The sequence below is a fragment of the Pleurodeles waltl genome, chromosome 7, assembly GCF_031143425.1.
Source record: "Pleurodeles waltl isolate 20211129_DDA chromosome 7, aPleWal1.hap1.20221129, whole genome shotgun sequence".
In the NCBI taxonomy this organism is placed as follows: domain Eukaryota; kingdom Metazoa; phylum Chordata; class Amphibia; order Caudata; family Salamandridae; genus Pleurodeles; species Pleurodeles waltl.
In genome coordinates, this window is record NC_090446.1 from 1,389,074,558 (window position 1) to 1,389,089,275 (window position 14,718).

Consider the following 14,718-nt stretch of genomic DNA (forward strand, 5'->3'; position numbering starts at 1 on the left):
GGAAATGCACTGCATTTGCCATTCTCTAAATCAGGCTGTATTATTTTGTTTTTTATCTACAACACCGTCTGCGAAGGAACACCCCAAGTGGTAAGGTGCTCTGGGTGTATTTGTTTACAGTTATGAGCCATAGGTCACACGTACATCCATTTGATTTCCTCTAAAACAAGGACACTTACAAGAAGTCACTGCACACCACCATCAAGCAGCATGCAAGAACTCTCATCCAGGTTGTGCAATTTAATTCCATGCAGGAGCTCATGTTACTCCATGAGCAATGCATATAATGCAACATGTTTAAGCAAATCAGGAGGTGCTGCATGGGCAAGACTGTAAAACTACATGGTTAAAGGGGAATACCTAACATCCACTGACGTATACTGTAACCAATATATGCAGCAAACAGCTGTGCTTTCTACCCAGAACTAAAAAAATAAGGTCCCCACATGCACTTACCTTCATTCGCAGGAACTTTCTGGTCTCCCGGTGGACACGCGAGCTCTCTGTGAGCAGGTTCAGCACTGGCGTCAGTGTCTCACGAAGCTTGTGGCCCTAGAGGAAAAGAACATATCCAGACTGAAACATCAATGTTCTGCATGAATATCCAAGTCCATCCACAAGCTCTTGGAAATGTGCCCAAGGACAATACTGTTCTTAATGTGACCCTATGTGCCTGTGGTTTGTATTGTCTTGTTTGTGCCTGTAGGCTGTGCCACTAGTGTGTGTGCGCCTGAGGCTCATACTGTTCCCTATGTATGCCAATGGTTCACACTGGCTCCTATTTGTGGCTAAGTTCTATACTGTTCCATGTGCACACATCCATGTGCCAGTGAGAGTGTGTGTGATTATGCATTTGGTCCATAGTTGACCCACTATGCTCGATTTCAGTAATGCTTCTTATATATTGCATAGGGTATTCGATGCTTAATTAATATCAATGCTGTCATCTATGTGTGTATTAGTGGCAAATGTTTTTTCTTTGTAAACGAGACCCATGCTGCACACTCACCTGAATTCCATACTTTATGCTCTGTGCTAGTGCTCCCTTTAACTACATAAGGTCCATACATCCCCATTTGTCTGCTTGTGGTGTACAGTAATCTGTGTGTTTCGAAGGTTCACACACCCCATTCCGCTTCCTTATATTAACTATGGTCTATAGGATACCCTGGATGTAGCTGAAATTCCTACTGCAACAAATTTTTACCTGAGGTGTATTCTGTCCCATATGGCTTGTGTATGTCCATATTCTTTACTAGGCCTAGCTGAGGTGCATTCTCTTATGTATGCCTTAGGACCACACTCTACTAAGTTGTGCCTGAATTTTCTACTGTCCCATGTACATGTAGTGGAGCTATACGGTTTTCCAGGTCTTCTTGAGATCCAATCTTTCCTACGTGTGTTTATGTGACACCTTCCCAGTGCAATTTGTGTACTTAAGATCCCTAGTATACAATGTGTAGCTCTGAGGTTCCTAATATACAATGTGTGGGTCTAAGGTCCCTGGTACACAAAGTGTATACCTGAGGTCCCTACCATACAGTGTATAGATCTGAGGCACCATCATACAATGTGTGGGTGCGTGGTCCATAATCTTCCCTTTATGAGCCTGATGTACACACTTTCCTCTTGTATGTGCCTGTACCTATCTATGTACATCTTAAGGCAGCTATGAGTCCGTCATATTGCCACTATATGTTCCTAAGAACAATCTGTATGCAAAACAGAGTTCTTAATACATGTCTTATAGCCGACAATGAATCAGAACCCACCCATGTGTCTGAAAGCTCTATGTGTATAGGTCATGGCTCTTTTTGTATCTCTTGGAGGACAAGGATCTACCTGTATATTTTAGTATGTATATACTTGTGTGATGTGTGTGTTCCACATTTTGTGCCTAGAAATCAATTGACTTCCTAGGTATATCTAAAGGCCAAGCTCAACATATGAGGAACCTCTGTGATATCTCCCAGTGTTTCCGAAGTGCCACCATTCACCCCCACTACTCTCCCCCCCCCCCAAACACACACACACACAAATGTGAAAGTTGGTCTTCCGCATTTATTTTCATTTTTGTTTGTGCATCTGCTCCATCCCCCATGTATGACTGTGATCCCTCTGAGGCTGAACTCCGTGCATGCGCCTAACTGCCACCTCTATGAGCCTCAAGGTAATCTGTGTATGCCCCACAGCCAGACTTGAGACTTCTGCCCACCTTTAGGCCTCTTGTGAATGTCTGAGATCTTGCGTGTGTCTAGGGGCACTGCAACTTCCCCCACCCAGAGAATCTGCAGAAACATTCAAGTGTCCGTGGGACCCCTTGGGTGAGCCTGAAGCCTTTTCTGTGTATCTGGGCGTCCCCTGAATCAATAAGCCTCCTGCGTTTGGCCAAGAGCTCTTTTTGTGCCCAAACTACCAGTGGGTGTCAAAGGGACGGCTGTGTTTGCCAGAACATGGCATGGGAAGGAGAAGTAAGAGCAGAGGGGCATGCAGGTGTGTAGGTCTATGCCTGTCTTGTGGTAACTTATGGGCCTCTGATTATGCGTGAGCTTCCATGTGTGAGGACAAAGCCCTATACATGTGACAGAGGACCCGGACTATTTTGTGTGTGCCCTTTGTTTTTTACGGCAGTTATCAGTGCGAAGGACTGACCCTTTGCAACAGTTCATGGCATTCACTGACCCTGTCCAGCCGTCGGTCGAGGAAATTCAATAGTGCTTCCACAGTGTCCATATTCATGCCCATGTACTCTACAGAGCCATGCTCCACTCGGGGTGTCAGCAGCACGTCCAGGCACATCAGAGGTAGGTTGACAAGCAGATTCACTGTGTGCCTGTACAAGGAAAGAAGGAAGCCATGTCAGCGGCAGAGGCAGACTGGCCTAGGTGGAAACAGGAAATCAGCTACAAAGGTCCCTTTAAAAGGCTGGTAGGGCTACAGTAGGCTTCAGTTCATTTTCTTTTACCTTTATAAACCATTTTATTGGCTTTCCAGCAACTGACAGAACATATAATGCCAAGCATTTTCACCACATAAATGAAGCAAAATAGACATAGTGCAGCACCGTGACATTCATATTTGATCACAATAGATGGTCTAGATAGGTGGTAAATTACAGAATTAATCCTACCACGGCGCCCAAATTTTCCCATGTTCACGTGACCAAGCTCTGGCTTGATAAGTTGGTTCCTCAATTTTTTACCATTGGTTACCCCCCGTCAACCAAACATGCATCGGTGGGAGTTGTATTTGATCTCCAATGCTTAGCAATGTCTCTTTTGGCAAGAATTATGCCCATTCCTACTAGGGTTGTATCCCACTGGCTAACCTCCAAAGATTCTCCAGTAACCCAAGGACTGCTGGTTCTCCTATTTCTTCTATTGATAACGGGGGCTCCAATGCCATCTGCCCCTCAAAAACCAGGGTCTGCAACAGCAGATCAGTTTTGTTGATTTAATTTCTCAGTCTGATAGGGGATAAGCACTATGGAAAGAACTGTTGTATGCTACAAAGGGGGATGTAGTAGATACCTGTTCAGAAGATGGGGTTTAGATTTCTGGAATAATATCATGAATTCGATGTCTATAGTGGCAAGCAAAAGTAAGAGTATGCAAGCTTTGTCGCCAGTTTAAAATACACGCTGCTGAGACACCATCCAAATCAGCTTGGATTCATCACGATCTAACAGTTTCAATGCGTCTTTCCATCTTCAGCAGATGCAAAAGCGTGCCATTCCTGTCACAATAAATTTGTGCTCTAATTTAGGGATTCTGACTTCGATTTTGATTATTAATGCCCTTATTGTCTCCTTTTGTTGAGGTGATAGTTCATAGCATCCTCCAAATAACACCCTTCCCAGTTTCCTTGAGTATATATTGGTCGAGGTTACTGAACCCATGTTCATTGTAAAGTATGCCTCATTGTCAATCTTCAGATAGAGAGACAATTCTTTGTCCACTGGCCAACAACTATTTAGGCACCATATACTACACTCCCCTCTTTGTGTCCTGTGCATATTTACATCAAGGAGTGGTCAGATAGCCCTCTAGGAAAGATAGAAGATCCTAACATCCAGGGTGGGACTGTAGCAAGTAGAAAAAAGTAGCTTAATCTACAGAAGAATCAGTTTGACAAAAATAACAATATGTATGATTTGTCACCTGTGGCATGTCTGTACCATCACACTGCCCGAGTCCCATGAGTATCCATGCCCCTGCTCATTATTGCATTAAAGTCATCTCCAATTACTGTAACTTCCGGTGGAAACCTGGCTACCAGGTCACTAACTCAGTCAAGAATCGTTTGTGCTAAGGGCACAAGGGACTACATGCTAACACAAATGTAGTACCGACCCTTCCTCCTACCAGATATCAAAACAAGACAACCTGATGGTTTGACTTTGTCTGGATATCTACCAGCAGGAAGGACTTAAGAAGTTGCTACCCCTCTGGAAACCCTGAGTGAATCACTGTAGTACAGTCACATTCACCCTAAAAGTTGCATTTTGTACCCAAGAAGTAAGTTACATGAAGAAGCAGGAAGTAAGGGGAGTGCCAACTAGCGAACTAAAGGACAACCTTCAACTTCATCCTGTTATGGAAACCATTTACATTACATGTCATTGTATGAGATTCAGCCATACTGTACTGTGAAACCTGATATGTTAAAAGTTAATTTTATTCAAAAGGTAGTGAAAAAAGACCCTTCCCTAACTGCCCCATCCTAAACTTCCACTCCAGAACTACCTGAATATTTCCCAAATCAGATCGAAACAAATCTTTGGGTGTGTCTCGCTACGCCTAATAAAGAATGTGAAATGGAGCTCAAGCATCAGAAGCTTATCCCCTCTTAGTTAACAGATTCAAAGAGAAGGGAACCTTGTGCTGCCCTACTGCCATCGGTGTAACCCACCTTCCTAGCGATCATACCAAGGGCCGCAGATCCCACAAACCCTAGCACCATTTTTTCACTCCCAAACTTAGCTCAAGTCCTAGAGGCCGATAAACTGTTCTACAATGATGGAAGATCTTTAAGGCCTATTGGTGTCAGATGTATAAGCTGTTTGCTAACTAAATTCAGCATGGTCCACGTGCGTCGCTTGGTTCCTGCAGCTCATCTGCAAGCACCGCTTTGTGTTTGTTCTGGCTTTCGGCGGGTAATGCTCTTGGCATAAAAGTTAATCCTCATCAGTGTCTGGTGGTTCACTGCCAAGTCTCTTGGCCCTCTTTCGCGTCACCTGTTCTTTAGGAAAGAATAGTCTCTCATCCCTCCCTATGTGCAGTAGTTGCTAGACAAGCTTAGGGTAAGGACATTATTTTCTGCTAATTACTCATATACCTCTTAAAGCATATGAAAACAGAAAGATTTAGAATTAAATATAAACTTACTTTTCACCGGGAACAGGAGCTTGCATTTTATGTGCTGGGCCCTCAGTTTTTGTTTTACAGTTTTGAAAGATTTCTGAACAACGAGTACAGTCCGGATATATCATGGTGCCAGAGGCTTTCAACCAAATCTGTTGCCAGGCACAGGCTGCTTTGAGTATTTCTTCCTCCAAATTTAAGTTTGAGCAATTATCAGACAGAATGGAGCTCCTGCTGGGAGTTTCTATATTAGGATTCTGTGTGCTGCTCCAATAATAAGAGTAGGGGAGAGTGTTTATTGGCAGCGTCTTACGTATCCAGTTCTTAAGGAATTTAGCATGGTGGACCTCCTCCATGCCTTCCAGAAATCCTAGAAATCAGAGATTATTCCACCTGGTTCTTCCTTCTGCAACTTCCACCCACTCTCCCAGCACTTTTGCCGACAACATGAGAAACCGGATTAATGGTCTGAACTCTTTAATTTTGGGCCCCTTAATTCAAATATTCGCCACTCCACTTTCTTTGCTCTTTTTTGGCCGCAGGGCCTGCCGGATGATCAGCGCATTTAATTCCATCTAACCAAGTTTGGTTTCCAGGGCTGCACAGGGCTGCCTGAAGGCTCACTACTGTTGATTATGTTGAGTCTTCTACGCTGCCGCTGTGCTTCATTGACTATCGTCTGTAGCATGGAAGGCCCGATGTTGACTCTTGTGAATTATACCCTGGATTCAGAGTTAGGTTTTATGTAACTTTTGCCATCTGTTGTCAGAGTTGATTCTGACGATTAGGGTGTTTCAACTGTATGAGTGTTCCATACCAGGGAAAGATGCAGAGTGACTTTCCCTTCTGATCACCAGATTGTACTCTTACTCTGGTGATCAGAATGTAAAGTCCACTTCACAAGGTTTTGCCTGCACCCAACCGCTATACAGACAAATCACGGAGTTGCTTCAACTGTTTCCACAACTAGGGATGTTTTACTGACGGTTAACCATTTCCCCATCCATGTCACCAAGCTGCTGATGTATTAGCAACCATGCGAGGGGGATGACGAGTGGGATTCTTCTTCCAACACTAGAAGAAGAGTCCTGGTTCCCTGCCCCAGCCCAAACACTGCAGGTATTACAGTAAGGGCTCCATTTATTATACTTTAGGCTCAAGAAAGCATGGACAATTGCGGCTTCTTCCTTCCAGCTGGAAGTCGCTGAGCTACTCAGCCTCAAATCTGTTCTTTGTTCCCTCTGGAAAGGCAGATCACACCCATTGGAAGTTCCTTCAAAGTAGACCACATCACTCTTTTCTTCTGAAGAGTTTATTGTGATCTGAAAGCACTAAGGAACTATAAAGGCACAAAAGTGGGCCACTTTGTTGGAAATGAGAACCTGTAGACAACGGCACACACCAGGATCAGTTCAAGCTATAAGATTTACATGCAAACTTGTTGTTGAAAATGTGGCATGAGGTGCAAGGGACAGATGTGATTATGCATCCTGCTTGACCTGTCCAGGTGCAAATTATGACAGTCCATGATATCTTGCCTTTGGGGTCACCTCCATGTGGGGCACCAATGGAAAGCCCTAGATTTGTTCATTTAATTTCTCAATCATGAGCATCAGTGGATGTCAGTAGATGACCTTGTTTCTACTATTTGTAACAGTACTCCCCACTGCTAACTATCCCATTTGACATCTACAACCTTTTGGCGATTCCTCTTCTCAAGGATCAGTCTGTGGTTGTAGTTCTTGTAAAACAGCTGAATTTCATTACAGGTGGACCATAGCAACCAAGTATTTTGTCCCAATAAACTGTAGAAATCTTGTGGATAAAACCAAGAGGGCATACATGACAAATAGTTACATGTGATAAAAATGCATGATGGCATCATCATTCTAAATCCTCACATCTGAGACATCAGACATGGTTGAAATCCTTTACCAGCTTGGGGAAAGTCTTCACCGGCTATTAATGTTGAGGAATGGAGTTCAACAAAAAATGTGCTTGTCCTATTATATAGATTGTTAGAAAGCCTCGCTACTTTCAACTATGCGAATTTCAGGAGAGTCATAAGATTCATCTCCATGGCAGGGAGTGCAATAACAACTGGGGAGCTAAACCCATCCTTTGAGCAACAACTAAAAATGCATCTGTTCACCCTTCATTGAGCACATAATACTTTGCTCTCTTATGTCCCTCTCCCCCCCTTACCCATTGTTACTCACTGAACTTCCGCCCTGATATATGCTGCCTTTCTGCCCCTTACTTCATAACATCTGCCCTGTAGCCATGTTCTTATACATACCTTGTCCTGTTCATTCATCTATCCTCAATATTTAACGGGCCAATCCTCAGTGACTCACTGAACTGTTTCTCACAAGTTGTTTTTGGTTCTAATTTTTTAATACCTCACTGCGTTCTTACATTTTCAATGAAATCAAATCTTTGTGGTTATGAAGCAAAGCGCCCACATTCTTTTCAGTGCATGAGGCTAAATAAACTGATAAATACATGAATAACTCTTGGCTTGATTTTTGTAACACCTAGTAAGGGAGGCACCAAAACAAAGATCTCAACTTTAGCTGGCTCAAAATGCAGCCCTTTTGATTGCAGGGAATATTACAGGTTATGACCATGTTTCAGCAAAAGTGGGAGACCTAGAATAAGGTATCGGGGCAGTGTTACATTTGAACACCTGTGTCTAGTCAGTAAAAGTGTTCAAGAGGTTTCCAGTTACCTCTGACAGATTCTTGCTCTTTATCCCTATAGTCATCTCTTATGGCCAATGTGAGTTTTTATTCCAGAAGCACTGGATAGTTAGTGCAAGATGTGAGAAGATAGGACATTTTCCATCTATAGACCAAACATCTGGATAATACTAACTATATTTTTGCACTTGAACCCCTCACAGATTGTCTTTTAGAAAAAGCTGAACCACTTGCCTTTTTCTCACTAACCTTTTCATTAAAAAGAGGAACAGATGTTCAAGTTCATCCTTTAAAAGTAGTTTGTTTTACAGAAGGAAGTGCAAACGCTAGGTTGTTTAAAAGAAAATCAGATTCAGGATCTTCGAAGACCCCACCTCAGCTGGTTTCCTCCTTCATATAAAACACTACAAATCCACCAAGTCTCCTACCTACTTAGCCTCATCACTCTCATATGTTGCCAAAGGTTCACCTCACCATAATCCTCTTCAGATGTATAGAAAACCTCATCAGCAACTTCAGTCTCATGTACATACATCTTTCACCTAGAATGCAGTTCTATGGCCCTAAAAAGATATATGATGAGATAAACAAAAAGGGCTGTCACTTTAGTCAGGGAACTGTCCAAACAAATGGTACACAATCGAGGTATATCATTCGATCTCTACCTCTCCTTTGCCTAAGGAACACTCAATAGTAAGAAAATACAATGTGCAGACTCAGTACACATTCTACACTTCAAAGTAAGGATAAATGCTGCCTGACTGATGTCCTATTCAGTTTGGACTAACAATCTTCTTTATCCTTAAATTCTCCACTCACCAACTTGTAGCTTATTTCAAAACGGAGCGCTCTAGCACTCAACAGTACAGCCCTGTGACTACCTGTCACTTACTACCCACTGGTGCCAGTGAAGACCTGCTCAATCAGCTCTGCAGAAAACAAGACTCATACATGTGCAGAGTTCTCTCCACAGAGGGACCAACACTCAGGTTCTATCCAATTTTTGCTTAACATTCCACAATTCCAGGGACAGATGCAGAGGAGGAATCACACTTGCTAAACAGAGCTTCTTATTCTAGAATTCCTTGAAGTATCGCCAGATCTAGGACACTGTGTTCATGCCTATGATATCAAGCACCATTATCTAAAAGAAACAAATGCAAAATACAGTTCATAATTCACCGAGCCTGCTTCTCTGGTGGTGCAATAAAGGCATGGATGAACTTCTCCAAATGGAAGAAAGTAAGTTACTTACCTGTAACTGTAGTTCTCCAGTATTGTAATCCTTCACAGAATCACATGCCTGAATCATTCCCCATCATTGAGGTAGGAGTCCCCAGTACCATAACAAGTAGTGTACATTTATACTAATACACTTTAAAAAGGAATGCAAAGTTCAATTTAGCATCCTATCTATATCCTTTGTCAAAAAAGGACCAAAGCTATGCATTGACCAATCAGGCGACAGCACCCTCTAGAACCCTCGCCACAGAGGCTCTAGTTCCTCAGATGTTCACACACATAGGTGAGTTATACTGTAAGCACAATAAAGGGGAGCCTCTATGGGGAGAACGGTGGGTCGCATGTGTGTCTATAAAAGATTACACTACTGGAGAACTACAGTTACAGGTAAGTAACATATTTGTTCTCCAGTACTGAATCTTTTATAGATTCACATGCTTGAATCAGAGTAGTCAGCAGTTCACAATCACCAGTTATATGCATATACATCACAAGCGGATGGTGGGTAATTAAATTATGGTATGGCTCACCTTATTGGAATAGATAGTGTAAAACTGCTTGACCACTGCTGCATCAGATTTATGAGCTTCATCCAGGCAGTAGTGTGGCATGAAGGTGTGTCCGTTAGCCCATGTTGTTGCTCTGCAGAACTGCTGGATCGACACACCAGCAAATAGAGCTGCTGATGTAGACATAGCTCTCATAGAGTGAGCTTTCACTCTATCAGTCAATGGTTTCCCTGCCTTTGCATGGCAGAATTGAATGGTTTCTGCAATCCATCTTCTGATTGTGGTCTTAGTTGCTGGAAAGCCTTTTTTTAAGTTATCATATGTGACAAATAACTGGTTTGACTTACAAAATTGTTGTGTTCTATGTAAATAGAATCATATACACCTTCTAAGATCTAAGGTGTGAAGTGTCTGTTCGGCAGGTGAGTGAGGATTTGGAAAAAATGTTCTTAGAATGATGGGCTCGTTTAGATGAAAATCCGATTGAATTTTTGGTATGAATTTAGGGTTTGTTCTAAGAAGAATACTGTCCTTTTTGAACTGCATGAAGGGCTCTTTTATGGTAAAGGCTTGTATTCTACCCAGTCTTCAAGCAGATGTAAGTGGCAGCAGCAGCGCAGTTTTCCCTGTAAGATATTTTAGTTCTGCCTTGTGTATATGCTCAAATGGGGTTTTCATCAACTGGCACAAGACAATGTTAAGTGCCACTTAAGAGGTGGTTTTCTTACTGGGGGAAAAACTCTGCAAAGCCTTTTCATAAATTGTTTGATAACTCTTGACGACCAGAGAGAAGGTGTTTTGTCTTTCCTCCTAAATTGGGATATTGCTGCCAAGTGAACCTTTATGGATGAGTGTGTGGGTCCGATTTTGCTAGCTGTAAAAGATACAGTAAAATCTGGTCAGGATTCGAAGAAAAGAGGTGCAGGTTGAAGATAATCTGGCTCAGTGTGTCTGCCAGCACATTTTAAGCACCTGGTAAATGTTTCACTCTCAGAGATATTTTGTTTTGTATCGTCCACTGCAAAACTTCTTGTGCTTGCTGTGACAGGGCTGCTGATCTCATTCCTCCGTTTGTTTATGTAGTGCGTGCAGGTGGTGCTGTCTATTCTGATGAGCATGGATGATTTTGCAATTCTGGGAAGGAACGAAGGGAGCGCTAGAGCTATAGCTTTGAGTTTGAGATAGTTGATGTGCATTTTCTTGTCAGGATTCCCCACTTTCCGCTGATGGAAACATCCTGTAGGTGAGCGTCCCAACCTTGTAGGGACGCATCTGTAGTTATTAGATAGTCCGTTACTGGGGACAGAAATGTTAGACCTTCTGCCACGTTCTTCTTCTGCGTCCACCATTGTATGGAGGATCTCATCACTGTATGATGTCGTTGAAGGAGCCCTGAAATTGTTTCCACTGCTTCTCTAACTTTTCTTGCAGTGGCCTCATGCGAAGTTTGCAGTTCGGAATTAGAGGGCTGGAAGAAGATAGCATTCCTAGGAACGATTTGTATATCAGAACTGAAACAGACTTTCTTTTAATAGGTTTGTGGGCCAGTTGTTGCATTTTTATCTGTCTGTCCAATGAGGCAGTTGCCCTGTTTCTAATGGTGTTGATAACTGCACCTAGGAAGGTTATTTCTGTTTTTTGAATGAGGGAGGACTTCTGAAGGTTCGTAGTGAGACCCAACTTGTCGAACACTTTGAGACATATGTTTGTGTGCTCTGTGTTTGTTTGTTTGTCGTGATGGTGCCTTGATCAACCAATCGTCCTTGAACTCCTTTGTGTCTTAAATGTGCAGCCACTGGGGCTAGCATTTTTGTAAATATTCGAGGGGCTGATTTTAAACCAAAAGGGAGCACCTGGAACTGAAAGTGAGCGCCGGCTACCTGGAATAGCAAGTTTCTTTGATGATTGGGATGAATGGGTATGAGGTCGATAGATGCCATATAGTCGCCATGGTTTAGAAGGTGCAAAATGTCCTGTAAGGTGACCATCCAAAAATACTTTTTTGAGACATTTGTTCAGTCTGAGAAGATCCAATATCGGACGCCAATCTCCTCATTTTTTCTGGATCAGAAAGAAGCGGGGATAAAAGCCTATTCCCTTTTGAATATACAATACTCTTCCTATTGCTCCTTTTGTTATCATGAGAGAAATTTCTTTTAGTAGCTGTTTTAGATGTGGAGGAAGTGGACCCCTGGGCGGGCGATTTGGTGGTTTGCTGATAAATTCAAGGGTATGCCCTCGAGTTATGACATCTAGGACACATTTGTCCATTATTATAGTAGCTCATTGGTGTAAAAATTGGGAAATCGACTCCTAATCTGTGTGGTAATTGGAAATGTGGGGTAGTCTGCACTGGTGTTAGGTCATTGTTTCCTTGTAGAGTCTCGACCTCTGGTGGGTTGTTTCCCCCTAGTTGGTTATTTGTAGGCTGCAGTAGGTGGTTGTCTATACTGCTGGGTATAGTGAGAACTGTATTGTCCTTGGTAGGGCTGATATTGCTGCCTAAAAGACTGAAAACCTCCCCAAAGGAACAAGTACTCTTGCCTCTGGCTCCTCAAAAGAGCTGCCTTTTCAATGGTAACGTACCTAATGGCCTGGCTCTGTCAGTAACGGTTTTACAGCTTGCAAGGCATCATTTATGTGCTTTCCGAATAATGGCTCACCATCATAGGGCATGTCCAAAATGTTGCTTTGCACCTTTGGCCTAAAGGTTGTGGCTTTAAGCCAGGTTTGTCTTCTGAGCACAGCTGCTCCTGCCGGCTGCCGAAAACCTGTCATGGAGATGTCAATCGCGCAGTCTATTATCTTTGCAGACGCTCTTTCACCTTCTTGGAGAATCTTTCTGGCCTCCTCTTTAGAATCTATGTATTGTGACATATCCAACTACATCTGTCTGTCGAACCTTGCCAGAATCGCAAGAGATTTAGCTGCGCGAACTGTAAGCCCTGCCATACTTGAGAATCGTTTCCCAACAGAATCGAGGTGGTGTCTGTCCCTATCTGGTGGTGGTGTGATGGGTGCTGACGGATTTTTGGAACGCCTCTGGGCAGCTTGACTTAGAGTCTGGTCTCGGATGTCCTATTAAACAAGCTGGCGCATTGCCTGGTACTTTGTATTTTTTATCTAGCCTTGGCATGACTGCTGAGATGGTGGCCGGATTCTTCATAGTATGAATACCTTCTTGCCAGATGAAATCTATTATGGGTATTGCTTTCACTGACTTCTCTCTGGGTTCCTTAAAACCATATAAGAAACAGTCTGTCTGTCTATAGGTGAGAGGTAGTTAAAACCTTTTTGCTGCAAGCTCCATTTTGCTATGAAAACCACCAATATCGTCTGGTGGAGAGTCAACAGGAGGCTGTTGTGGTGGCGATGGTGGCTGTATGACATAGTTGTCACACTCTGAAGCAGTGGAGGCTTGGTCTCCTCCCTCTTCTTCCTGTTCATCTTGCGATGTATCTTGGTCAGCTGTCGGTGGTTCCGCCAATGACATTGAAGATAGGAAAGGCTCTGAAAAGGATAGCGTAGTAGGGCGAGTAGGCGGCATTTGCAGAGGTGATCGCGCTGGAGTTTGAAACTGCGATGGAGGTGTAGATTGCGCTGGTTCAGGAAATCGTTTTTAGTAGTCTTGCAACATTTCTTGCAGGTTAAATGTCAAGTCCTGTGGCATCTGGACTGTTTGGTCCTGTATATTATTTGGTGAGCTGGGCTGGTAGCTCTGTTGTACTTTCTCAGTCATGTAAACGTTGGTATGATAGTACTGGTCATCATCTTGTTACATCATCCTGGCACTTAACATGTAACTCGGAGGGACTGTGCGCTACTCCAAAAGGGTCTTCATTGTCTGATTCGTCATCTTACAGATGATGCGGTGGAAATGGGGTGATTTTACTTGGTGAGGTGTGCAACAGTTGGTCTGCGGGTAGTGTAGACAGGGACAGGCCCGTAACAGGCATCAAGGGTGTCAAAGACAATGTGGTTGTTGTTGGTACCCTCGTCCACCTTGATAAGACTATCGTTGATGATGGCATATTAGATGATGGTTTAGTCAACGCCGGCTTTTTGGGTGGTGGAGTTGTCGACAATAGTGTCGTTGACGGTGATGTCTTCTTGGTAACCCTCGTAGACGGTGGTATCGTCGACAGAAAAAGTGTCACTGTAGCAGTACCGCTAGTCAACGATAGAATCGTCATTTTCTTAGTCAACGAAGGCTTCGTCGTAATCCTGAGGATACAATGGTCGTCAATGCCTATGGAGATGAAGATATTTTCATAGGTGATGCTGCCATTGTGAACATTGGCGTTATGGTGGTCGGTGTTGACGAGATCGTCAACGGTGTTGACATTTTTTATATTTTATCAGAAATCATTCCTGGCGTGGAAGTGATTTTCAACCTTTCTTGACAGAAACTTCCCTAGTAATTGGTGTTGAAGGCTCAGAAGAGACCTTGGAGGAAGATTTTTTCTTCTGTGACACCATCTCTTTTCCATGAGATTTTTTTAAGCGCTTTTCTGTAGGGCTCAGAAGGCTCCCCTTCCAGAGATCTTTCTCTCCTGTGGGATGTTTAAGTTTGTGAAGAGTCATCACTCTCTACCTCAGAGACTGAATGTTCCTTTGATTTCCGTCTTTGTAAAAACAAGAGGAGTCTTTCGTCTCTATCTTTTAGGGTTTTCTGTGAGAAAGGTATACAGATTTTGCAATCTACAACCTTATGCTCTGGATAGAGACAATAAATACACTCCCTGTGAGGGTTTTCTAAGTAAAATCTCTTCTTGCCATAAGTGTTTCATGACTTAAACAGGCACTTTCTTGGAGATCCTGACATAGAGTGTCCCAGGCTGTAATAAAATAAAATTTAAAGCTGACCTGAGAAGTATTCAGTTGAAGTTAGTTGTTCTGAAG

At 43.0% G+C, this 14,718-nt stretch overlaps 1 protein-coding gene across 3 annotated transcripts in view; it reads right to left on the reverse strand.

The window, feature by feature from the left end:
* LOC138246390 (synembryn-A) overlaps positions 1-14,718 on the reverse strand; it is a 294,113-nt gene that overhangs the window by 99,720 nt on the left and 179,675 nt on the right. For all 3 annotated transcript variants that reach the window (XM_069200965.1, XM_069200963.1, XM_069200966.1), the window contains 2 exons: positions 2,683-2,833; positions 457-552 (listed from right to left, as the gene is read on the reverse strand). In XM_069200965.1, coding sequence (XP_069057066.1) covers positions 457-552; positions 2,683-2,833 — 247 coding nt within the window. The remainder of the gene's footprint in view (positions 1-456; positions 553-2,682; positions 2,834-14,718) is intronic.